This window comes from Lissotriton vulgaris, chromosome 1_1 (assembly GCF_964263255.1).
Source record: "Lissotriton vulgaris chromosome 1_1, aLisVul1.2, whole genome shotgun sequence".
Classification (NCBI taxonomy): domain Eukaryota; kingdom Metazoa; phylum Chordata; class Amphibia; order Caudata; family Salamandridae; genus Lissotriton; species Lissotriton vulgaris.
Genome location: NC_141685.1, coordinates 1144381195 through 1144407996, shown reverse-complemented (window position 1 = coordinate 1144407996; position 26802 = coordinate 1144381195). Strand labels below are relative to the sequence as shown.

At 46.4% G+C, this 26802-nt stretch overlaps 1 protein-coding gene across 2 annotated transcripts in view; it reads left to right on the top strand.

Moving 5' to 3' along the window:
- ERBB3 (erb-b2 receptor tyrosine kinase 3) overlaps window positions 1–26802 on the top strand; it is a 249950-nt gene that overhangs the window by 172991 nt on the left and 50157 nt on the right. For both annotated transcript variants that reach the window (XM_086963900.1, XM_086963901.1), the window contains exons 8-14: window positions 596–709; window positions 4048–4168; window positions 4270–4343; window positions 5114–5204; window positions 13140–13342; window positions 14236–14368; window positions 26420–26510. In XM_086963900.1, the coding sequence (XP_086820026.1) occupies window positions 596–709; window positions 4048–4168; window positions 4270–4343; window positions 5114–5204; window positions 13140–13342; window positions 14236–14368; window positions 26420–26510 (827 nt within the window). The remainder of the gene's footprint in view (window positions 1–595; window positions 710–4047; window positions 4169–4269; window positions 4344–5113; window positions 5205–13139; window positions 13343–14235; window positions 14369–26419; window positions 26511–26802) is intronic.

The following is a 26802-nucleotide window of genomic DNA, read 5'->3' as shown; positions in this document are numbered from 1 at the left end:
GCTAAAATGTATCAACAAATGCTGATTTTGTGTAAATAAGTGTAATTTCATATAATGTTTACAAAATTTCACATAATTACGTTACACAAATTCGGCACACCTCGAACATAGAGTAATTGGCGGGTGCAGAGCCATATGTAGTGGGCGGTCCTTCATGTAAGTACTGCGGGCGGCTGCAACTCCAACCGTGCCGCCCACCCTGCCAAAACCACAAAGGCTTCTGATGCAGCCTCTCCTGTCCTGGGAGTTAGCAACTATTGAGAACCTCCACATATGAACTGGAAATCCGCTCTTTGACAGGGTTTCCAGCTCACCCTGTCTCCACCGTGTGATAATGTTTTTTACGGATGACCATATGGACAATTCTGGTATTGTGTAACACAAAGTAAGTTGGCAAATCTGATTCATATTCATTTCATATCAACATTCACATAGTTTGTTACAGAGGGTGCATCTTTAAGCATTGCTGGCCAGATTCATGGGGAAGGAATGGGTGCCCTCAGTGAAAGTGAGAATTAGGAGGCAGCTTTACCTCCAGAGCCATGCGCCTCTCGTTTTTAGGCCCTGCCAAGTCTGAATGTGCCTCTTTTCACAGATAACTTTGTGGTGGACCAGAGTTCATGTGTGCGCGCCTGTCCCAACAACAAGATGGAGAGAGAGAAGAATGGGGTCAAGATGTGCCAGCTCTGCTCTGGACTGTGTCCCAAAGGTGAGTATGGAGCCTCTCAGAGGGTTGATACGAACGGAGGCCGCGGCCTTGATGATCCATCCTTCGAGCCTAGCGTCCACTCCTGGACCTAAGGAATCTGACGTCATAGGAGGCTCCTGAGATATCTCAGTTCAATTCTCAGGCATATAACTGGGATAGTGGTAAAGATGGGTTCACAAGACCTTAGCCTGGGGTCCATCAAGGGCATGAGAAAGGCCCCGATCACACTCCCCGGCTGCGGAAGCTCACTGTTGGGCTTCATGCCTCGGAATGTGAGATTCATGGATCCACATGTGGAGTGGATCCGTCACATTTGTTTGCACCCTTGGCTTGTGCTTGTCATCAACACTGCTGTGCCCAGGGTGCCTCACTGCTGCGTTCCTCATTTCTCCTCATTGCATCATCCCTCTGCACAGCACTTCTGTTCCCAACAGGCAGTGGCAAAATCATTTTATACTGATATGTATTAAACCAGTATTTCAAGAAAGTGAGATAATGCGTAGAATAGCACCGCTCTGAGTGGAGTATCCCATTTGCTTCCATGTGTAGAAGCACATTGCCCTTAATTTTTTTCTCTTTTCTAATGTTCTCTGTTAGTTCATCGCGACTGATGCTCCAGAGCAGCTTCCTTTTCCCTCCGTTCTCCTGTCTATGCCCCTTTTTTCCTTGATAAAGAACCACCAGCACCACCATTTCTTTGCTCCTTCTCTCCTCATCTACTCTACGACATCTCTCGTAGATCCATGCTGCAATGAAGTTCCTCTGTGTGAAGAAACGTAGTGATTTAAAGCCAGGTCTGGTGGCTCAGTGGACTAATGTGTCCACTGTAAGAGCCTGTCTTTGACCGCAAGGTCACAGGTTCAAATCCCAGTGGTCCACTCAGCCTTTCATCCTTCTGAGTTTGATAAAAATGAGTGCCACTGAGTTTCAATAAACATCTATTATCCAGCGCCAAGATGCCCAAGGATAAACATGTGCTTTACAAATATATGTTATGAAGAATTCTGACAATCCAAAACTTCAAATAACATTAAATGTAATACAATAATGCCATTTCGACAACAGATCCCATTATGAAGAAATGTGTTTCAACCAGGCCCACCCATAGTAATGATAACCTCAGTCCCAAACCTAAACACAATACTAACTTACATTCTTAACCTCCACTTTATGGTATTACCTTAACATGAACTCTTGTGTCACTCCTACTCCAACCATATTCCTACTAGTCAGACACTGTGTCTCCTTTGTCTTTATATCACATTGTTTTTTCTTTACTATTACTGAAAACAGAATGTAAATTGTATTAGAGATTTCATTATAATGGCCTTGGATACATTTGTTATAATAACTTTGCAACATAGGGTCTCAGTGCTTAATTTGTAAAAAAAATAAGTGACTGGGTCCTCGTCAAGAATCTACTACAGATTGCACCATCCATTGGCCCTGATAATGCTGCCAGTGATAGTGCAAACACACCTACCAGTGTGACACTTCAATCTGTTCCAGGCCCCCAAATGTATAAGAATGGCTTTGGTTTTAGGTATTAGTTATTTTTAACATGTATTTAATTAATAAACAACTATTGTTTTGCTCATTTCTGAATAAAACAAACAGTGCCACCATGTGGCGGACTGTAATAAGTGCTGGTGTTAGCAATTCAGTGTTGTTGCTGAGCACCAAAAACTACTGGCTAAAATCAAGCACTGTAGGATCTTTCTTTATAAAAGGTAATTAATCATTATTATCCCATACTACATTTTTGCATCCTGTCACCACTCTCTTTACCCATATACAATGCTCTCGTTATTTTTTGTTGATTTTAAGGTCAGGGAACCAAAAACCTTTAAAAAATAGTGTCACTGAGCCATCTCTCATCTGAAACCACCCTCTAATTAGGACTGCAAGTCATTTTTAAGCAGTGAGTTTCAAAACTTTATGAAGTAGCACAATTTGTGAATTTTGCACAACATTGTAGCAGGCAAAGTTTATTGGAAAAGAAGATTCTGTGGGTGACTTTTCATGGCAAAACTATTTTTTTTCCAGAGAATTGAGAATCTAAAATGGGCAAAAATGTGTAGGGAAAGAGTTACCCAAATTTGTAAAAAATTAAAGGTAGAGGTGAACCAGGAAACACATCAACTCCTCTGTACTAGGAGTGAGTTGAAATCAAAGGGGAAGGAAATATCTAGATTGACCGATATGGAACATTTAGCGAAAAAGAAATCAATAACACATATGATGGGCGCTTGGCTAAATAAAAACTGGTTCCCCTACCTAGACATCCTTCCCAACCGCGGCCTTAGGCAGGAGATCTTAAGGCTGAGGGTTGGTATAAACCCATTTTTAACAAATAAAGATCTGAAAAAGAAATTGTTAGATCAAAATGGACGTTGTAAGTGTAATTTGGGGTGCAAAGGAGACCTGGTACACATCCTTCTTGATTGCCTGTTATTACTGGAACAGCGGAAATTGTGGTTACGACCCGTGTTCCTAAAATATGCTATAAGCTCTAGAGCGCAGGCAGCTAACTTATTAACTGAAATACCCACCATCGATATTGCGATTGCTCTTGGGAAATACATAAAAGCAGCATTGAGTGATCTAAGAAACCGGGAATAACATGTAGATTCTAAAGCATTTTAAATAATGAAATTAGTCTAGCAGAAGGAAGTAGAATGGGTTTTATTCATAAATGCAGAATGCTAATTTAAATGCATTTTTATGGTTGTCGACAAAGGAAGAAGGGTGTGTAAGAGTTTTAACTTATATTTGACGGATTTTATTGTTATAATGTTTTAAATGTCTTGATGTGAACGTTTTAATTTTTTGATACTCTCTTGCACCTGTTTAACCCCTTCAGTGCTGATGACAAAGCCAGCTAGTCATGGACTTTACCTGCCCTGTGCTTATGACGAGCTGGCTTTGTCATGTAAAGTGGGATTTATGGAATTGCAGCACCCAGGGGGAAAACCCATAGCAGCCAAGGTGTTAAATGACTAAGGTCATAATAAACATACCTTTTGACTTGACTTGACTACTAGAGAATTGTTTGAAAAAATGAGCTTTTTCAGGAGAATCCCCCTGTTAAAGTATGTTTTACTTGGGTTTCATTCAGCGACGCCTCAGTATTGCAGGAATGTTTGCATGCAATTAATTTTAGTTTTCGCCAACATTGTGAAGTTTGAATGTTGATGAACTTTTAAAAATAACTTCAGGAAAGGGGCAGAAACGAATTTGAATTATTACACTCTTGCTGCTCTTGATTTTGAGCTATCAACGTAACTTTATAGGCGCTAACAGCAGGTATTTTAGCCCCTTTTTTCTCTTTTATGCAGCCTGCGAAGGCACGAGCCCTGGGAGCAAATACGTTATTGTGGATTCAAGCAATATTGACCGATTCATTAATTGTACCAAAATTAAAGGCAACCTTGACTTTCTCCGAACAAGCTTTGATGGGTAAATGGCCATCCCTCCCTCATACTTTCATTAAGTTTGTTGTCCTAGTGTGTGGCCTGAACCCCCTTACCTTACTGACCATTGTTCTCTGTGTCCCGCAGCGACGACCATTACAACATCTTGCCTCTGGACCCCGAAAAACTCAATGTTTTCAGGAGTGTGCAGGAGATCACAGGTAGGTGGGTGGATCATCAAAGACGTTGAAGACAGAGAGGCTTTGGGGAGACGCAGGGGTATAAAGAGAGGGAGACGAGGCCTGAGGGTGAGATTAAAGCAGAGAAAATGTTGGGGTGAGACAGACGGAAAAAACTAAAGTGAGCACGACTGAGAAAAGACAACAAGGACCATCTGGCTGCATGCCAGTGATGCACTATGTTCCAGTCCTGATATTTAATTTAAAGAAGTGATAATTAATGGGAGACTTAATAATTCCTATCTGTAAAGCGCAAACAAATCACCTCTTTAGGGTTTCAAGGCACTGAGGGCCGTTGGGGAGATAAAGTGAGCTATTGCCCAGAGTCACATGATGCTGAGTTGAGCTGCTGCCGGTGATCCAACCGTGAGCCCCACGCTCTGGAGTTAGCCGCTCTGGCCGCTGCACCACACCTCTCCTATTGACTTAGCCTTGATTCACTTCATGTCAACCAGGCAGATTTAAGTATCAGACAGTGGTTTATGAAATTAAAACCCTGGACCAGGAGGATAGTGTTCTGGTGACACAAAGCCTTGTGGAGACCCATGATGAAGAGAAAGCAAGAGATAGTGAAAGTGAAAGTAAATCATGTTGGAGACTGAAGGAGGATAGATGTAGGAAGGATTAGGATCAGAGAATTATGGTGTTTACAAGTGTGTGGGGTTTGCACCCTCTCTGGGTGGCAATGAAGGAGCCTGAAGGGGTGGGTCTACCTGTTGTTCGTCCCTGAGACGCTTTTACTTCTTTTTCAGGATACCTGAACATTCAGGCATGGCCAAAGAATATGACGGACCTGGGTGTTTTCTCCAACCTGACCATCATTGGGGGGCGCAGTCTTTACAAGTGAGTGACCCCTTCACTCAGCAGTCCACCATCTTGTTTGCTACTATTAGACTTCACTGTACCACACATTGGTCTCCAGTCCAATACAACCCTTTGGCCCAACAGTATACCACACACACCCGCCCGCTATTATGGGCCTGATTATGAGTGTAGGGGCTAGTTATTGCACCTGAATAATAACGATACCACAGGTTAGGTTAATCATTGGGTGCGATAAATAGCACCTATTACGAGTTTGATGGGAATAACATGCAGATGTTTGGTGTTTAATGCACCAAAATACACATTATACAGTAAATATGTTGTGCTTTTCCCCATTAGATTTCGTTAGGTTTCACTTGTCAAAATTTAAAGAAGGTAGAGGTACTTAACGCATCTGATAATTATGGGTTAGTAACACTCAACTCATAATTCTAAGCTCTGCGCAAACAGGGGTTTATGCAGTGGTTGGAAAATAATGACCCACCTGTCATCAGGCCCTATGTGTGTGTGTTATTTTACAATCTGATGTATAGGCTTCATTCATTGTAATATTCGAAGAGACTGTTATGACTGCAGAGTCATTCATCCACACTAACACAGACTCCTTTCCACCTGTACCAACAGTGGATACTGCAGATGTTTGCCACCACAAGAAAATGCAGTGAATGTTTTCTGTGAAGGTGGCACTTGCCAAGATGGCAAAGGTTTGGGTGGCAACTGAGGAGAAATGTTTCTCATGCCTGTTTACAGCTGCAGGGAGGGCAGAACTCCATCAAACAAGTTATAAAGATAACACTATAGGCATCCGGAGCTGACAAATGCCATTACTTCTCAGAAGTCAGAAGAAAAGCATAAACATGCCTAGCCTCTCACACAGCTATCACAAAGCCGCCTGTGTCTCTCTGGCTGGAGGTCTATTGTCAATGCCAGCTCAATTCCAAATCTTTATTCGGCTATAAAAGAAAAGCCATAAAATGACAAGCAAAATAGCACATCTAAAAGCAATTAAAACATTTGATGTACCATAGTTATAATTATAAAATTCATTTTATTTGTTGCGCTATAGCATATCACGTTTTCTCACATTAATCGTTTTCTAAATAAATAAAGCAACATTATAACATATAAAGGGATCATCTGATGTGGCCAGATATTTAATTTCTACTATATGTGGCCTAATGTTCTGTGCAACAAACAAAGGTTTAAGATAAAAACACCTACAATTCTGATAAAACTTACAAAACAATAGAAAGTGCAATGTGCTTTCTTTGCTTCGGTTGTCGCAGGGGCATAAAACCATATCAGGTGGGCGGAGCTTCATGGTTGGGAAGGCAACTAGATGGTGCACAATACCGCATCTCATTCTTATTAACACAAAACTATGCTGCGCCTTAGTCATATATGATAGTTAAATGTTTCCTCCAAATTCAGGAATTTATATAAGGTAACCATTGATTTATTCTGCTCATCCATCGATCGACAGTCCAGTCAATGCTGGAGAAAAGTTTCTTTAATACTTTTCTTTGTAAGTGACAATACTTTTGTGGGATCTGACCAGATAGATATCCTAAACAGCCTTACGAAGGAGAAATTAATGTAGAGTAGCCAGGGAATGCTTAACACATCATTCAGGGTTAGGCAATCTAAAATAATTGATCTTGTAAAAGCAGTTTCTTCCTTGCCCCATAGTGAAGCCCACAATAACAACGGTCTAACAAATAAAAGATCCTATAAAATCTTTTGTCCACCTCATGGTGTGCAACAGTGTTTGAAGCAGAGGAAGGTAAATATAATAGACGGTTTAAAAAAACGTTTTCTTCTATTTGTAAGGCCATGCTACCATTTCATTAATTGGTTGCTTCCCTAATTTTGTAGAAAATTTAGAAATCCCTTGGGATGCACTACTCATTTTAGCTCTGGTGTTTAAAACATGTTGTGACCATGAGCAGCTACCCTTAAATAAAATACCTGCATAGAAAAAAGAGGTCACTTGGCTAATTGGGATATTATCAATAAAGAACGATTTACAGGGTTTATGTTTTGGCCCACAGACCATGGTAAATGTTTTAGATTTGTTAATTACCATTTTCTTTTGCGTCATGAACCCAGCAAAAGCATTCATCAATCTCTGAAGGCCCACTGTGGTCTGAGCCAATAATACTGCGTTGTCCGCCTATAACAATACAGGTATTAGGTGGCCAGCCACCGAGAGACATCAGCCTGAATCATCTGTAAGTGGTTATCTACCCCATTAATAATGAGAGAAAATAATATTGGCACTAACACACAATCCTTTTGAATATCTCGTCAATTTTAAATTTAGTTGAACATTTCCCATGAGGGCCAAAACGGACTTGGTTGGTTTAGTTCTCGTACAGACGAGAGAGAAATCCAACAATCAGCCTGGGTGCTCCCATGGAAATCTGGGTCGGCTAGAGTAGATTATGATCGACCAGATCGAATTTGCTACTTATATCGGCAAAGCATAGATATAGTGCACCTGCCTTAGCCCTAGCATATTTGCCAATAAGTAGCTTTAAATTAATACATTGCTCGATAGTCCCGAGCCCTTTTCTGAACCCAAATTGCACCGGGGATAAGATAGAATGCTCTTGCGCCCATTCCTCCAGCCATAGTAGCAAGAACCTACTCATTACTTTCAAGGAGGTGTCTAGGAGAGAAATAGGGCGATAGTTTTTTAAAATCTGTTTTATCACCTTTTTATATATGGGTACAATGATGGATTCCCCCCAAGAGGGTGTAATTGTATCTGTTACAGCTGAATTAAATGCCCTGGTCTGAATAGGTCCCCATAATTCAGGGGAAGATTTAAAAACATCGACTGGGACCCCATCAGGGCCTGGGGCCCGGCCTCTGGCACTGTCCTGTATAGCCCGATTGACTTCTTCGTTAGGGATGTTCAGGGGGAGACGCACCCCCTCACACAATGAGTCACAGTAAGGCCCTGTCAGCATCTCACCACTATTACTAAACATTTTGGAGAAAAGAGTCACCCATCTATCACAGGGAACAAAAGAGCAGAACTCAGGGATATATCATCGTTCTTTAAAAAGGGAGCATTTACTGTATCCCAAAAAAGTTTGGTATTCCTGGTTTGTACAGAAATGGCCAGGTTTACCCAAGCTTCCACCTGAAGAATCTTTTTCCTAGCTGCTATAGCTAATGTATCCTTGCTCCGAAGGGATTTGATAATGAAAATATCCAGTGGGCAATTTGACAGGGCATATTTGAGTTAAAGTCTCCTGCCCACACTAGTACATAGTCCATATTTTTTTTTTGAAAACATGTTTTAGCGAAGTCTCAGAAAAGCGGGGCACAAGCACAGTGACATTAGCACTATTAAGTTACAAGCAACAAGAATATGCAGTTCCAAGGACACTACACAGCCATGTATGGCCCACATCCCTGAGGCTGGGCGGCGCAGGATCGGGGCATGTCTAACCAGGGAGAAATCCACATCCGCGCCCCAAGGATAAACGACGTATCAATGCCTTCGCCATTTTTTAACACAGCAGAACAATATAGCACATAACAGTTAAACAACAACAATTTACCCCAAAAATGGCATTTCCAGTACTGATCCAATAGAGTAGGATATTTATGTGAGGGCCAGCGAAGGCCTAGTCAATGTCAAGACTACATAGACTCATGAGAATCTTGGCTATATACATTCATACTTAGTCAGGGTACTGTAACGTGGCAACAGAGGACACCTACACGGTCCGACGGCCCTCCCCTTCACCACTCTCCCCTCCAGAATCAGACCCCGAAGCATCAGAAGAAAACAACTCAGCGCTAGTGGCATCCGAGTCATCCTCCGCCAGGCCCTCCATGCACAGTATCCTCCAAGCCAATAGATCATCCTGCAACTTTCCATCCCTACGGGTACGCTGCATGTGGGTCTCTTTGGCTAACGCCCATTCCCTCGCGTCCCTCAACCATAGGGAAATGTCCGGCGCCCTTTGACCCATCCAAGTGATAGCCACTCGTCTCCTAGCTAAGACTAGTAGGAGTTGCAGGAACTTATAGGGTAATCTACTATTTTTAGGTTTGGGCACCAGTGCAAGCAGACATTGGAGTGGGTCCAGTGGAAGCCTGAGTCGCGTGGCCTGGGCAATATACCTCACCACCTTACGCCAAAAGTCCTGGACAAGAGGACATTCCAACGCCAAGTGCAGGAAGCCCGCCCGTCGCACTCCACACCTAGGGCAGTTGTGGCGCCTATCCGCCGATATGCGATGAAGGGAGACCGGTGTCATGTAGGTGCGGTGGACGAAATTAAAGTGAATAAGTTTGAAGCGTGCGTTGCAGGAGACCTTGTGGGTCAACAGCCCAATCCGTTTTCTTTGGGCAGGCTCCAATTCTATTCCCAGGTCTATTTCTCAGGCCACCCAGGCCGGAGCAGACGGGGGGGGTTGAATCCCAGCGCATAGCTGAATAGAGGAGGGAGATACAGGACATGATGATGTCTAGGGTATTAGTGAGCGGAGGCGCTTCCGGGAACTGGGGCCATGTGATCTTGGCCACATCCTGGAGACTACCATAATGGAGGTACTGTCCCTCACTCAGCTCAAATGACATAGTCCATATTAATAGGAGCTAGAAAGGTTTCAAGGCTGTGGTCAAGGTCTGAAGCCACCCTCCAGTCAGCATTCCCTATCTTATTCAATATTCCATTCACGTTCCATGTTGCAAGCTTAAACCCTCCCTCAAAGGGCTGGCATACAGGGGCCATACTTGGTGCATGAATGGGTATATTACAGGTACTAGAATTATCATTGCCAGTCGCCATGGCGGGCTTGGCTACAGCCAGCCTACAAACTGGGTGTGTCCCAGGGTTAGATTTATGATCTTTAACCCGTTGTCCCCGGCGCAAATTCTGCCGCGGTGCGGGTGATTTAATGAGTAGGCGTGTTTCGGACGGCCCCTGGCCGTCTTCCGCACATGCCCACTGTGACGTCGGATGGCCGGGGGCCGTCCGACGAACGGAACAGGTTAAGGGATAGTTGACTTGCCTGGACAGTTATAAGGTCTCTTCCCCAATAGCTATTGGAATCTCTGGCATGGCTTTGAGCAGGACTGAGTCATTCGTTATCATCAAAAAGTACTCAGTGACTGGTATCTATTTGACACTGTGAACTTGGAGCAATATAGCAGATACGGTCTTGGGGTCACCCTTAGGGCTTGCAGGTTCGATGTATTATTAAGACATTGACCTGTACTCGGTAGAGGTTGATAAAATAAATCCAATGGGAATATGCCTATATCTTGGGTAACCAGGGTACGTTCCCTCATCTTTGTGTGAATACCTCTAGCAACTCTAGGATTCCTGAAATTAATAACTGCACAGTCACCATCAAAGTTTTTTTCCAGCGGCCCAATTCACCCTTCTCTCCTTGTAAACAGGACTTTGTGTGCTCTAACAGGCAAAAATAAGTGCTTAGCACTAAGCCAGTGGACAACCTTGTTCTTTAAACATTCTGTGGTTTCCCCAGCCCCTGGCTTCAGCAGGGGGACATTACTGCAGCATATGGGCAGCAGGCAGGTGGCAAATGAATGGTAACTAGTTCCTGGGGGGGAGCATATTAATATTGAGAGGGTGTGTATTTGTTAGGCTCCGTGAGGGTTGGTCCACAGCGCGTATCATAGTGACAGGCTCCCTAATAGATTCCCTATTAATCTCTTGGGCATTGTCGCCCAAGTAACACTCTACATTAAGTCTGGTACGAGCCATAGCTTCAACAGCTTCGACAGGGAGGAGCATGCCACCTGTAACATTATTCGGTCTCGCCTCTGGTGGTTGTGGCCTCTTAGCTGGTGGCATTACACCCGCAGTAGTAACATTTTTTAATTCATCCTCCACCCTACCCAGTCTTTCTTTAAGAGGCATTAATAAGCCATTGAAGACAGTTGTTAGCTTCTTCCAAAATGGGGTCCATGCTGGTTTGTCCATGGGGTTACTGTTATTATCAGCTACCCCTTGTAGCAAAGGTATATTCAGGGATCTCAAAAGGACAAGAATTTCATTCTTTGTCTTTCTTTTACTTTTAGCTGCTGGTAGGCGAACAGTAGTTGGAACAATAATTGCAGCTTTAGCTGTGCCTGTTAAGTCCTGAGGTGGGGATATCGGAGCTAACACAGTAGGCAGTTGGCAAGCTGTAGAGTTCACAGACCCAATAGTGCATCCTGAGCTATGGGGATCTTGATATTTACCTGGGCCAGATTTCTCTTTGATAGATGTTATGCATTCAGTCCCCCCATTTTGGCTAGTCGTACTAAGGGACATGCGCCGCTCAGCTAGGTCGATTTCTTTGGATAGGGCTCCCACGGCACAGGCAAGAAAGTTATCTATGGTGGTCCTTTTAAGTGTAATAGTTGGCTCTGTAGAAGACTTTACCCGGGCATGGCCCGGGCCTGCCCGCACACGTCCAGTGTAGTGTTTATGGCTTCGGGAGGACTGGCCACGCCTCCCATGCCATTGCCACCAAAATCGCTGGGCGACCGAGTTCCACCCCAGCAGCCAGGAACAGGTGTGGAGGAAAGTACAGGCTGGCTCCACCATCCCGTAACGATAAGCGTCCTGCGCTGCGGGAGTACCCAGAAGTGTTTATGGAGCCAGGAGGACTAGCCACGCCTCCCGCGCCATTGCCGCAAACAAAGCTGGGGGATCGAGTCCCACCTCAGCAGCCAGGAACAGGTGTAGAGGAAAGTGCAGGTGGGCTCCACCACCCCGTAATGATAAGGTTCATTGTCATTGCGGCTTGCCCCTTGTGTAGCTTTTCAGCTCTTCATTCTGTAATAGTGCTATCTCACCTTCCCATGGCTGCCAAGACTTTCAGACTGAAATATAATCTGTAGGATGGCTGTTAGGCATCTTAGCTCTGCATAATGTTTTCAAACCGAACGTCTACTCTATTCACTGATAAATAAAAGTAACTCAAACAATATCCGTTGAATGGATAAGCCCAGACCCGCCGCTATGTCATACTTGGAGGGCCCGGCTTTTAGCGAAGTATAATTTAGAACAGGCTATTTATGCAGTGAAAGGACGTGCTAGAAGACTACTGCGTTTGTGTATTTCCTATTAAGAATGAACTATGTATCTGACTTGCTTGCAATAAAAAAAAAAACAAAAAAAAAAACAATACCCGTTGGGCTTTTGTATCTAGAGTATGAAAATAGGCAGTCTGTAGTAACTAGCTCATAAATTGTGTTCAGTTGTTTAAAAATACCAGTATTTTTCCTAAAAAAAAACTTTTCAGACTGAACAAATATGTTTCTGCATAAATTTAAATATGTTGTTGCTTACGATTCTGAGAAAGAAGTGTTTGTTTATGTATTTGTGCAGAATAGAATTCTAGTCCCCTCTGTTAGGTCAGGTCCTTCTACAGAGGCGACTCCCCTTTAAGGGATATCTAGTTATGTTTCATGGCTGTGCCCCTTTTGAGACGCCACCTTTTTCATCCCACTTACAGCACTGTGGCCTGCCCTGTCATCTCTCTAGAATTGTGACGCTTGCTTTGCATGCAGCAAAACAGTAACATATTTGTAATGCTTTCAAAAAAAGGCATAAGGATTGTGCTGCGTGTCAAGCTTGCTGAGAGTGAGGAAGAGCAGCAGCTAACCTTATAAATTAAATTATAAATTAACCCGTCAGAGTGACACCTGATGTCCTACCTCGCCTGATACGAGAAAGAGTCCTTTGAAGAAGTGAGCATTGGCAATATTTTATTTGTAGTGGTCACGGCAGTCACTTAAATCTCCACACAAATCCACAACATGCATTTTATTGTGGTCAGGGTGTTGGGAAACTGGGACGGACAGTAAAAAACAGCGACTGTCGGGGGAAATCTGGGACGTCTGGTCATCCTAGTTCTGGGTGAGTGATGTTGCATCTGTAGACCAAGGGTGACCTCCACCATTGCATTGCAGCCGTGGTTTTTCCCTGCTGGTGATGAAGAACAAGAACCTGACATCACTCGGCTTCCGGTCCCTGCGGGAAATCAGTGCAGGCAAGGTGTATATCACAGACAACGGGCAGCTGTGTTACTACCACAGGGTGAGATGGAGCGCCATCTTCCGTGACCGAAAACAAGGCACTGACATCAAGAACAATCGGCCTGAGAAGGAGTGCGGTGAGGAGCCTCAGCCTAGGCATCGCTGTGTGTCTGTCTCTTCTCTGTCCCCTTCTCTGGTCATGTCATCCTACGCTTCCTTTAGAATGTATTATTTTATGTTATTCTGTGTGCTTTATGGATTTGCAAGCCTCCAGCTTAATCTTCACTGGGTCATCAGGACACCTTCGGTTTAGGTGTCTTTCTAAGGGTGAACAACACTTACAACGCAACTTTTACATCGCAGAGCCTTTACAACGCAACCATTACAACGCAAACTATTACAACGCATTGCTCTGGGGGGCGCTCTAGGATAGGGAATAGGTTAATTTACTATCCAATAACCTTCCCTAGTGTCCACGGGGACTGGAGTTGGAATAGTAAATTAAACTATTCACTATCCAGTGCCCCAAAGCACTATGCGTTGTAATGGACTGCGTTGTAATAATTGCGTTGTAAAGGCATGCGATGTAAATGCATGCGTTGTAACGTCATACATCCCTTTCTACGTGGCCTGTCAATTGGCATCTCTTCCGTTTCTCTGTCTCCCTCCACCTAGTGTTGCTGCGAGTCTCCATCTGTCTTCAGTGTCTGTTTTCTATGTCTACCAAGCATCTATAGGGTGCCTCTTTCTTGTATCTCTGTATAGTGTCTTTTTGTCCATAACTTCATTCAAAGCCTCTTCCTTTCAGTCCCAGAAGGTCAGGTTGTCAGGACATCCACATGAGATACATTTACATACAGTGAAACGAATTGGAATGTAGTGGTGATTTCAGAAATCTAGCACAGATCCAGCCCTACATATTCCCAGTCTTTTCTCTTTATCTCTGTACTTAATCTCACACTTCTTGCATGTTACGATTTTCTCTAGTTGCAGTTCTGACCTTTGACCCCTGTTTCTTTGACCCCCACAGTGGCTGCAGGTCATATCTGTCACCCTTTGTGCTCTAATGAGGGCTGCTGGGGCCCTGATGAAGATCAGTGTGTGTCCTGCAGGAACTACAGTCGTGAAGGAACCTGCGTGGCTACCTGCAACCTACAGGAGGGGTAAGAGCTCTAAGCGGAATGCCTTCTGGGCGAAGTCTGCAAATAACAGCATGTGTTCAAACCTTTCTGTCTCCTGTCGAAGCCAGCTTCCTGCGAATTAAGGCAGAATGGCTTAAATCTAGTTACAATCACAGTAAACAAGGACTGGGAAAGCCAATAATTCTGGTGTGAATGTGCAAGCGCATAATAATCCTGGTGTGAATCAATCAATTAATCAGCGAGTACTTGTATTGTGAGGCTATTCACCCCGGAGGGTATCCACATGTTGAGCTCTCACTGATCTCAGTCGAAGAGCTAGGTATTGAGTCCCTTTACGAAGTTCATGAGTGAGGGTGAGGAGGGATAGGACGTGCCAGGACCTGGCGGCAAGAAAGGAAAATGAATGACCTCCACTTTAGCTTGGCGAATGTGGGGTCGCGTTAACAGTGGCTTTGAAAATAAAGCAAAATTAAATATATCTCTTGTACAAATATTGAATACTTTTTCACTTAAGATGTATGAGGGAATACACCTGTTGATTGCATTTGGATGTTCTATAGAAACACTGCCTAAATAGAGGCTGTTTCCAAGAGCATCATAGATGTCGTAATCACAAGGTTCCCACTTCAGTTCATGGCATTATGCACACTGTCTTAAGCCTTCGGTCTTTCTGTGACAATCTAAGCATTCTGGGTTTTGTAGTCCTGACTTGCTTCCATTGACATAAGCACAGGAGTGGAACCTGTGTCCATAGTAACATGCAGTGCGGCAGTTGGGTCACTACGATGGTCTGGGTGTAGGATGGGGATGGGAGTCGTAGGCAGGCAGCTGCAGTAGATGTGAAGGCAGGGGCGGCTTTAGGGCAGTGCCACTGGTACGGCCACACTCTGCGCTGACCTTTAGAGGGGGAGCCGACCTCAGGGGGGGCGCTGTGTGAAGCATTAGCTCATGATTAGAGAGATGAGGGACACTTTTGCCAGGTGGTAGTAAGAGAATCAAAGGAGGCGGTCATGGGGTGTTGGGGGCGCCAAAAATGATTGTCGCACTGGGCGCCACCAGTGCAAAAGCCAGCCCTGTGTGAGGGTCTGTCTCAGAAGCCCTAAGAGCCAATGATTTCCTCAGAGACTTGCTGCCAGTGGACACAGCATGCATCTGTTTAGCCTCACTCACCTGGTAGCCTACAGTCCCTGAGGAACGCATTAAAAATTACTATAGGGTGGGCCTGCCCTTAAAGGTTGCCCTTGCTATGCGCTGATCATGTTCGGGCACTCAAATACAATTCTTTTCAACAAAAAATGATGTGATTTAAAAATAAATGCCCACTCCAGTGATTGTAAACAAGGAAATAAAATTTCCCACTTTGTTTTCTATATTTTTTTATTAGGTGTCCCGAAATGTTGGCAAATATACACAATGTACCTCACATCAGCAGTAGCACCCACTAAACTTTTGTATCTTTCCCCCTCACACTTCACGCCAATGCATTCCCCACGGTCCCACACAGGTCAAGTAGCGACCGACAAGCAAGCCGGAGCTCCGATCCAAACCTCACATTTCCTACCTTCCCAGCAGCAGGTCAGCGTGGCAGCAGATCCGGGTCCTGACCCGGACATGACCCGGAGGCTGCAAATGTGACAGCCATATAAGAATAAAACAGCTCCAATGCTATATATGAAATGAAAGGCAAAATGTTCAAATATGTGAATAAAAGGATACAATATGTGCATGCCAATCGTGCTCTTTAGTCGTAAAGTTCATACAGTTGAGAGAAGACATAATCCTCTGCACCGGAAACACCGATGGCTCAGACAACACAGCATGAGCTTCCTGCAAAAGCTGGGCATGCAGAGTGCATCACGGACAGGCGCGCAACACACATTGGACTCAAAGGGCTTCAGCCCCCCTGTTGTGTGTGGCAGCCCGGGATGAGACAGCTTCCCGGGCACATACACAGCCGCACCCGAGCACTTCACAGGTCTTTAATAGACCGTTTGCATGTTAACGAGGCCTTGCTGTTGTTTCACCCCTTCTAAGAGCCCCTGCAGCTCCACTCGGCCTATTGCTTAAAGATTCAGCCCCCCCGAAATTTTTCCTTAGCCCCTACCCCTTGAAATTTGGCTCTAGTTGCGCCACTGATCACAGATACCATCCAGCTCCCTGCTTTCTGCGCCTGGCAGGGGCACTGACCCTGCTCCCTTTGCTGACATGAGTGCCTGAGCCCTATACCCGACTGAAAGGAGGCCGCAGCAGCCACTGTGTATACTTCTGAGGTGCGTCTCCTTTCTGATGCAAGGACACTTCACAGCCAGTGCACTTTTGGTGGCCTAACAAGGCTGCTTGACAATCAGAGTCATCTTAAACATTTTGGGGGCCCTGGGAGCCATACTTTGGGGGCCGCTGTTCCGAGAATTTTATTACCAGTGTCCTGCAAATTCAAGCCCACATGAAGCCAAAATTCTAAGGGGCTTATTTACAAGCCCCTTGCGCCGCCGGTATGTCACTGTTTCCGATATTAAAAGACGCACCGGCGGCACAAGGAGCTTCTAAATAAGCCCCTAAATATGTCTTGCCTGGAATCCCAAAAAATCCTTAAGATGAGACTGGGTAGAAAGAGACAGATTCTGATGTAAAGGTAGGCAGAAAAGTTTAAATAATGAAATAAACAAATGCCAACTCAGAGAGAAAGTTACCTTTCTCAGGGGGCTGCTTGGAAGGTGGGGGCCCTGGGCAATTGCACACTCTGCCCATGCCTTAAACTGTCTCTGTGGACAATAATATGCTGAGATTGTTCAGCATGGAAAGCCATCTCCCTGTATACTCTTTTCTTCATGTTTTTCTATCAAATAAACCAGGGTTCTCCAATGTTGATCCTGAAGGGCCGGATCCACAACAGATTTTGTGCATATACACATTTAGAAAAATGTAGTTATTTTAAAAAATCTGGCATAGATCAGGCCCTCCATGACCGACATTGGAGAACCCTGAAATAAACAATGGCATACCTAATGTTGTCTCTAGCCAGACCTAAACAATGATTTTAAGAAAACACTTCCCCTCGTAGTATTCTTACAATGTTCAAATTACTGTTTGAACTTTAGTCCTACACTATCTTCTTCTAATTCTATTACCTCCTCGATTCTTCCACGATCTTCTTCTAATTCTATCACCTCCTCGAGTCTTCCTTGATCTTCTTCTAATTATTTAGCTTTAAAATTCTAAGTCTGCTTCTTCAGGTATTCGATCAGCATTCGGACAGCATCTCGGTCTCTCAACATTCTTGCTGTGACTGCGGAACTGCTCTAACTAAACTACCTCAATTATACTTTCCTAATGGCATGTACCACCCCTAAATGTTACAACGTTATGAAACCCCTACTTCTGATTGGACATGCTAAGTGAATGATCATCACACCATGCTAAGTTTTTTTTCACAACAATTTTATTGATTGATCAGGTAAAGGTATATACACAGTTCTCCACAATCAGGAGGTCACTGCCAAACATCAACATATGTATATCATGGTAGCCCAATCAATGAAGGAAACATTTCTCCCTTTACCCCCCCACCTCCCACAACCCCCCTGTAACCCCACTACCCACCCCTTATCCCTCCCTAACCCAGTACACGCGATCACATTAAGCCTCCTGTAAGTGCTGTCAGTATGCCAGGCGCCATGCGCCTCTCTAGGCCCGGTGCCCATCGTCCAGATCCGGATCATCGGCAGGTTATGCTGGGGGCTCCAGAGTCAAACCCCTATAGTCGGCCCACCGCTTCCAGATTTTGTAGTGTTTTCGGGGGCAACCTCTGGCCTCGAATACTGGACGCTCTAGCCCCATAAAATAGTCCAGTCCAGACTTCCACGCACTCAGGGGGGGGCTCGCTCATTCTTCCATGCCCGTGCCAAGTCCCGCTTGGCCACCACTAGACCCAACAGCAAGAGGTGGCGTTTATAAATATTCCCTCCCACACCCTCTAGCACATGGAGGAGACCCAGGCAATGAGTGCGGGGGAGATCCCAGCCCAGGACCTCCGACAAACAACTCCATACACCATTCCAGAACCTATTCAAACCCGCACAAGACCATACAGTATGTAGCAGGGAACCTATCTCAGCTCCACAGCGCAGGCACTCCGGGGACACAATCAGGCCCGCCTTCCACAGCCGTTCCCGTGTATAATATGCCCTGTGCAAATATTTGAATTGGATTAGTCGGAGTCGTACCGCGATAGCGGTCCCGCGAGGGGACTCCAATGCCTCCCTCCAGTCATCCTCATCCAGGGGCCCTACATCCTTTTCCCAAGCGTCTTTCAATGGAAGCAGGGAGGAGGAGCAGTGGGTAACCAGCGTTTGATAAATGCGGGACACCTTTTTATCCCCGAGATCTCCCATAAAAACCTTCGCTTCTACAGGGCTGAACTCCGGGAGCGACTCCAACCCTACCAGGCTAGGCACAAGCGCATGACGAAAATGGAAATATTTGAAAAATTGAGTCTTGGGCATGTGGAATTCATCCCGCAACTCCTGGAACGACTTGAGAGTTATGCCGGACATAACGTCTCCGAGCGAAGAGATCCCTATAGAATCCCATCCACCAAACCCCCCCAGCGAGGCCAGCGCGGGGAGACGCCCATTATGCCACAATGGGGTCTCCGCCGTCAACCTACCCCACCAACCCATGCGACGCAACGCTTGTCGCCAAACCGCAAAGACCACCTGCGTGGCAGATGGCAGCCGCCTCCGGAGCCCAGACGAGTATAAGATTGTGTGCAGTGTGTTGTTCCCCATCAGCGAGCGCTCCCGAGCATATGCCGGGACACCATGCTAAGTTTTAATAATTTTTCTTTAGTTCATTGTTTTAAATTCCCTACCATTTATTTGTTCTCCCATGCTTTATTTCCCACCTGTATTTTTGAAAACTTTATCAACAACAATGTATAAATTTCACAGTTGTCCATTGAATCTTCAGGATGTTCAGCTGGTTCTCAGGACATGTACTGAGACCGTCCTTGGACGAGTTTCAAGACTTGTCAACACTGTTTCGGACTTGTCATCTTTGCGGATGCGGGAGGAACCACGTGGGTGGCAGACTTTAGCATTGTTCAGAGGCCCAAATATGAACTAATAGAGAGGTCAAAAGAAAGGATATTAATTTTATTTTAAAATGATTTCACTGTATACCACCTATTTCTGCTCTAATCTCATTTACTTATTAAGATTCTTCATGCATTAGCATTTAGTGTACAACTCATTTTAGTTCCAGCAAAGCAGATTCTTAGCACGTGAGTTTCCGAGCAGCCATTTTAGATGCTATTGCGCAGAAGCAGAAATTTCCCTCCAAGCGTAAAGACTTCATTTTGCGTAGATGCAGTTGATGCATGTGCAATATAGTTTCCCATGTTAGCAGCCATTTTAAGTCTCACTTGTGTTACTTGTTAGTAAAACATATAGGAAAGCTTCCTCTATCTAGAAATATATGAAATGTGGTGCATATTAGTATCAAAATACATTGTTAATACTTCGTTACGGGGTTATATGAGAGGATTGCGTCCAAGCAAGTCTCTTTTATACGAGTCCTGGCTCCATCACCTGAACACTCTGGCAATGTCTGAACAATAGAATTATCAATACACTCATACCCATACAAGTACAGATCAAAGAAGAGAAGGAAAGCGCTATAACTTCATATTTTACAGCAAAAACAATATCTAATAAGAGATGCAAACAGAACAGCCCTGCACACCTCGGCATGAGTTGACAGAATTTGAGTCAAATAAAACTCAAGAAACTCACTTTTTACATCACAAATTTGCAATTACCAGGAAGACTAATCTCACTGAAAATACCACCAGGTCCCCCTGAAAGTAGGTATCCTTAAAAGAACTTCAATCAATCAATCATTGCATTTATATAGCGCACTACTTACCCAGAGGGTCTCAAGGCGCTGGGGGGGGGATCTGCTACTGCTCGAACAACCAGGTCTTGAGTTGCTTCCTGAAGGCGAGGTGGTCCTGGGTCAGGCGGAGGTGGGTCGGGAGGGAGTTCCAAGTCTTGGCGGCCAGGTAGGAGAAGGACCGTCCTCCTGTGGTGGCTCTTCGGATGCGGGGGACGGCGGCGAGGGCGTGGCTGGTCGATCGAAGCTGGCGTTTGGGAGCGTAGAAGTTGAGGCGGCTGTTGAGGTATCCTGGGCCTTGGTTGTGTAGGGCTTTGTGTGCGTGGGTGAGGAGACGGAAGGTGATTCTCTTGTTGACCGGGAACCAATGCAGATCCCTCAGGTGTCCGGAGATGTGGCTGCGACGGGGGATGTCCAGGATGAGTCGTGCTGAGGCGTTCTGGATCCGCTGGAGTCTCTTCTGGAGTTTGGCGGTGGTTCCGGCGTAGAGGGTGTTGCCGTAGTCCAGACGGCTGGTGACGAGGGCCTGGGTGACCGTCTTCCTGGTCTCGGTGGGGATCCACCGGAAGATCTTACGTAGCATGCACAGGATGTTGAAGCACGACGAGGAGACCGCGTTGACTTGTCTGGTCATGGAGAGGGAGGAGTCCAGGATGAAGCCCAGGTTGCGTGCGTGGTCTGTTGGTTTGGGTGCGCTGCCTAGGGCGGGGGGCCACCAGGAGTCGTCCCAAGCGGCGGGTGAGGATCCCAGGATGAGGACTTCCGTCTGATCTGAGTTCAGTTTCAGGCGGCTGTTCTTCATCCATTCGGCTACCTCTTTCATCCCTTCGTGAAGGTTGGCTCTGGCGGTGGCGGGGTCGTTGGTAAGGGAGAGGATCAGCTGGGTGTCGTCGGCGTAGGAGATGATGTTGAGGTGGTGCTGGCGTGCGATGTCTGCGAGGGGGCTCATGTAGATGTTGAAGAGGGTTGGACTGAGCGAGGAGCCTTGAGGGACGCCGCAGATGACTTTGGTGGCTTCAGATCTGAACGGAGGGAGGCGGACCCTCTGTGTCCTTCTGGCGAGGAAGGAGATGATCCACTCCAGTGCCTTCTCCTGGACTCTGACGTTGCTGAGGCGTTGTACTAGGGTACAATGGCAGACAGTGTCGAAGGCCGCGGAGAGGTCGAGGAGGATGAGGGCTGCTGTTTCTCCGTTGTCGAGCAGCGCTCGGATGTCATCGGTGACTGCGATCAGGGCGGTCTCGGTGCTGTGGTTGGCCCGGAAGCCAGACTGCGAGGGGTCGAGGGATCCGTTCGTCTCGAGGAAGGCGGCCAGCTGCTTGTTGACGGTCTTCTCGATGACTTTAGCAGGAAACGGGAGCAGCGAGATGGGGCGGTAGTTTTTGAGGTCGGTGGGGTCAGCCGATGGCTTCTTGAGTAGAGCGCTGAGTTCGGCGTGCTTCCAGCTCTCCGGGAAGGTAGCGGTGTCGAAGGAGGTGTTGATGATGTCCCGCAGGTGGGGTGCGATGACAGCGTCGGCCTTGTTGAAGACGTGGTGAGGGCAGGGGTCGGTCGGAGATCCGGAGTGGATGGAGTTCATCGTGCGGACAGTGTCTTCGGTGCTGATCGGAGTCCAGGCGCGGAGGGTGGTGGTGGGGGGTGGTGGTTCGGTCGTGGTGTTCGTCGGTTGAGTGCTGAAGCTGTTGTGTATGTCCGCGATCTTGTTGTGGAAGTAGGAGGCGAGGGAGTTGCAGAGGTCTTGCGAAGGGGTGATGTCGTTGTTTCTGGCGTTGGGGTTGGAGAGCTCTTTGACGATGTTGAAGAGTTCTTTGCTGTTGTGTGCGTTGTTGTCCAGTCGTTCCTTGAATGCAGTTTTCTTGGTAGCGCGGATGAGTTGGTGGTGTTTTTGGGTGGCGAGCTTGAGGGCAGTCATGTTGTCCGGTTTTGGGTCTCTGCGCCAGGTTCTCTTGAGGGCTCGGCAGTTCTTCTTGGAGCTCTTGAGTTCGTCGGTGAACCATGGGGCTTTCTTGCTGCCGGGTCTGCTGGGCGGGGTCCTCAGAGGGGCGAGCTCGTCTGCGCAGTCGCTGATCCACTTCGTGAGGTTGGTGGCCGCCTGGCTAGGGTTCGTTGTGCAGGTGGGAGGGTTCATGCTCAGGGAGGACGCGAGCTGGTCGGCTGTGATCTTGTTCCAGTTCCTGCGTGCAGCCTGTTGCTGGTGGTGGTGGATCGTGGTCCTTGCGAAGCTGAAGTGGACGCAGCTGTGGTCCGTCCAGTGGAGTCCGGTGGCGTGGCTGAAGGCGATGTCCTTGCTGGATCAGAAGACGGGGTCGAGTCTTTCTATCTTCTTCACGTTGAGAAAGAAACTACAGGAAGATCCGAATAATTCTCTTCAAACTAAAATAGTGCCTGCCTCCACTTAAAAAAAACTCAGTTAAGAACTTTGTTAAAAAAAAAATCACTCTTATCAGAGGATATGTCCAGTTACAGGCCCATTTCAAAGTTATCCATTAGTCTCTGTTGCCTGTCTGTGCGGTGAGTGAGCAGATACAGCCATTCCAAGGATATCGATATGTTATATTATTGTAACTTATAGAGCACACAATGTGTCAAAGCGCTGATGGAAAGCCGCCCAATTCCTAACAGAGAACAGAGAAGTCCCAGTGACTAAGGCAGATGGCCATGTTTTCAGCAGTTGTTTTGAACACAGCCAGAGAGTCAGCTTCTAAGATATCCACAGTTTGACAAGTGGGCCATGCCTCCCAACAAATAATTCCAAACAAAGTCTCCATCATCGGGGACACCAACCCTGCAGGGCGGCCGTCCCAAACGGGGCCAGAGGATTAAGTGGTGCAATTCGACGAGACAAAAGGTGCAAAAACCCAGAACTGAAATCCAGCAGCATTTAATCACTGATAAACACACAGGCTGCTGCAAAATAATATCCATTTTAACCTGACGGGTTTAAGCAGTAACGCCTTGTTCACAGGAAATTAGTTCTCACAGCCCACACTGCCCAGGTGTTTTTAAGCTCCAATGTCATGTGCCAACAAGTAGTGAATACTACAAGTCTCTGTTTATGGCCACACTCTCTGTCCATCCATCAGAGCAGTCACCTATTCGGCCATTTGCTCATTCATCCATTCATCAATCCCCACCCCTATCCACCTCAACCAATAAAAATAAAACCTCAAGATGCCCAAGTTAATTGAAAACCTATGTTATTAAAAATCTTTGTGGCAAATTATTTGAGAAAAGAGAAATAAGAAAGATAATATTTTGAAAAACCAAAAGCAGGATAAGCAGCAAGCTAGAGATGTTCAACTGTCCTACAGTATTATTGTGTTCAGTTAAAAATATCACTCAGTTCCATCCGGTGCTCCATGTCCTTTGACACTGCACTGATATCTCTTCTGAAGTTGGTGAAAATGACATCACATGGCTGCCAGTTGCATAATGTGCCAGAAAACTGTAAAACCCATAGTGCTGAAATTACAGACAAACGCTGCCCGCGGTCAGATGAATAATGGACAACAGACCTCAGGCTAAAATGACGGTCAGACTGGGTAATTTAGAGACTGGTGGTCAGACTGGTACCACAGCTCCTCTCCTCTCAGGCTAGCCAGGTACAAGGAAGACTCTTCGCCGTACAGGAATCAGTGCTGCTAAATCATTCCCCCATGCTTGGGTGAGGAAAGTAGTAAACAGTGTGGGAGGTATGATTCCACGCACTGTAAAGTTCCTCTGGTATGCCCTCAGTGCTCCCAATACCAGTCTTCTAGACCCGGACAACAAACTATGGCTGCTGCTGACCAGAGGCACTATTCTGCCCTCCTGCTGCTGAGCCAAGCTCGTGCAGAGGAAGGCAGGACTTAGTGTATTGGGACAGGGCGGGGCGTTTGCCAGCGGCACTCAGACTGCTTGAAGGGCACATTTGATGCCCTCCTTGCATACTCCAGTCCAAACCAGTTCAGGGAACTGTTGGCTCCCGCTCAGGTGCAAAACTGGACAAAGGGCATGTGAGTATCCTCCCACTGTCCAGCACCTCCTCTGGAAGGGACCCCTGAATTGTTCCAACCCTCTCCTTGGGGTACTTAGGAGCTTACCTGTGTGTGGTTCCTTAAATTCGTCGTGGGACAAGATCCAGATCAAACACCACTTCAACTTTGACCGTCTGGGCACTGTGGAAATCGCTGGACTTTGCTTTGGGGAACCGAGACTGCAATGGAGAAGATCGCTGCTGCTCCTGGTCTCGTCGACCTGCAAGTCTCCTGCAACATTTGTGCCTGTGCTCCATAGAGGTTCTTCACAAGGCCTGTGTACATCCAAGACACCCAAAAGAATCTCCCTTGGAGTGAAGGAGTCACTTCCCTGCATCTACAGGCACCACAACGAAGCTGACCGGTCTGCTGTTCAAGAGTTCCTACAGACTCCGAAAGGTCCAGCAACACAGGTGGTGGTTCTTCAACTCCCACGAGGCCTGTACTGTCTTCCTAGCAAGTTGGAAGCCAATATCCCTTGTCGGAACCGCTGGAGCAGTACCCCTATGCACCGCTTTGACTTGCCGTTGATAAGTGTTGTTGACTCTCCCCTCCTGAGATCTTCGGGCTCCAAGAAGCCCCAGCAGCAAGCATCACCTGCAGCCAAAATCTTTGCCTGCACTGCATCCCTTGCACCATGGGCCTTCATCCTTTGGTGAGCTGCTCAAGGTCCTCTTGTAACTCATTTGCCTATGGCCTGTGTGTCTGCTTGAGGGTCTTCTTTGATTCCAGTGGGCTCCTCTGCTTGCTTGGGCCTGCTCTGACTTACCTGCTTGTGGTGAGTCACTTGGACCATGCTGGTCCCGACACTGCACCTTTTTCAACAACTACGTCTCTTGCTGCTGCCAATGCTTGTTGGTGCCCCTGCCAGACACTGACCCCTTGGCTCTCAACACCCAACATAGAACAACTTGTGAATGGCTCTTGGTCTTGCTCGGTGTCCCCTGGTCCATACAGCTGCAACTACAAGGGCACCGTCAACTCTCCTGCATTCCCAACATCGGTGGGCCTTCGTATTCCGTGCCGTTTGGTTACTCCTGAGTGGGAGGATGCCTGAACGGATGGTTGCACAGATTTGAATGGATGGATGGATGAATGGATGGATCTTGGTGAGTGGATGGGTAGATGAATGAATGAATGCACATGCTTGCGTGGATGGATGGACAGACGGAAGGATGGATGGACGGAGAGACAGATGCTTGGGTGGATAGGTGAATGGATATATGTAAATGGATGGATCTTGGTTTGTGGATGGATTAATAGATGGATGGACTGATGAGTGGGTGCATAGGCAGACGGATGGATTTTGGCAGATGCAAAGATGGATTGGCCGGTGGATGCTTGGATTATGGATAGAATAGGGTGTTGTAGTCATATTTTTTTTAGTTTTTCAAAAACAAACTCCTCCTTTGGGAGTTTGATTTCGTAAAACAAAATTAGGTATATGGTCATCAAACCCAGCGGCGCTTGTCTGCCAAACAAAAAAGGAATCACCATAACACTAGTTCCCTTCAATGCCCTTTGATGACCCTTGGGCTGGCAGCCATCCATAAATTTGGCAGGCGGTAGTCCATCAGGGTGGAGGAGGTAATTTGGTGTGCCACCCTGATGGACTGAACTCCGCCCGCCAAACTCTAAATCAGACCCCTGATTCTTTATCTTAACCATGCACACTATAATCAAAGTAATCTTATTTTAATTGCTTTGCGCTGCAGCAGACTTTGTATTGCTTTGTTGTTGATCCAAGGGTGGACATCAAACCTGTGAGCTTTTCCAGTGCTTATACAAGATCTCGAAGCTACCACTGAGACTAAGTCTAGACTGACGTATGCAGAAGTAGAATTTTGCACCTTTGTCCTGAATGTTTATAGACACTGCTCAGAATTTGCCTCCATGCCAGATGCTTACTCTAGTGGTAACAGGAGAACAGAGGTTGGGGAACCGGATGTCCATTTGCTACAGCTTTATGTTTCTGGTGTTCTGAAGTGACCTCACTGCTCCATCCTCATTTTGTGAATATTTGGGCGATGTTGAAGCTGCCACCATGCCAATACTTGTGCATGCCATGCGCCTCCCTCTGTTCCCGCCTAAAATGAGCACGCTTAACAAATGATGTGCAAGGGCTGACCAGTCTATTTTTGCACCCTCTTGTTTTTCTCGACAGGGAGTTTCGGGAGTACACCCACGAGAACCGGTGCCTCCTGTGCCATCCGCAGTGCCAGCCGATGGACGATGGCCTGACTTGCAATGGCTCGGTATGTATGAGGTTTTTAAAATATGCCGCCCATAATTTCCGTTGTTGGGTGAAGAGCTTGCATCATAGGACATCGTGTGAGGACATGGTACTGGCGAACAGTGCGAGAAAATGGCACTGGTGCACAGTGTGAGGAGCTAGCACAGGTGGGCAGTGTGAAGAGCTAGCACTGGGCACAATGTCAGGAGGCAGAGTGAGAAGCTGGCACTGACGGTCAATGTGAGAAGTTGCCACTGGCGGGCCGTGTGTAGAGCTTTCACTGGTGAGGATTGAGAACAGTTTGCACTGGTGGG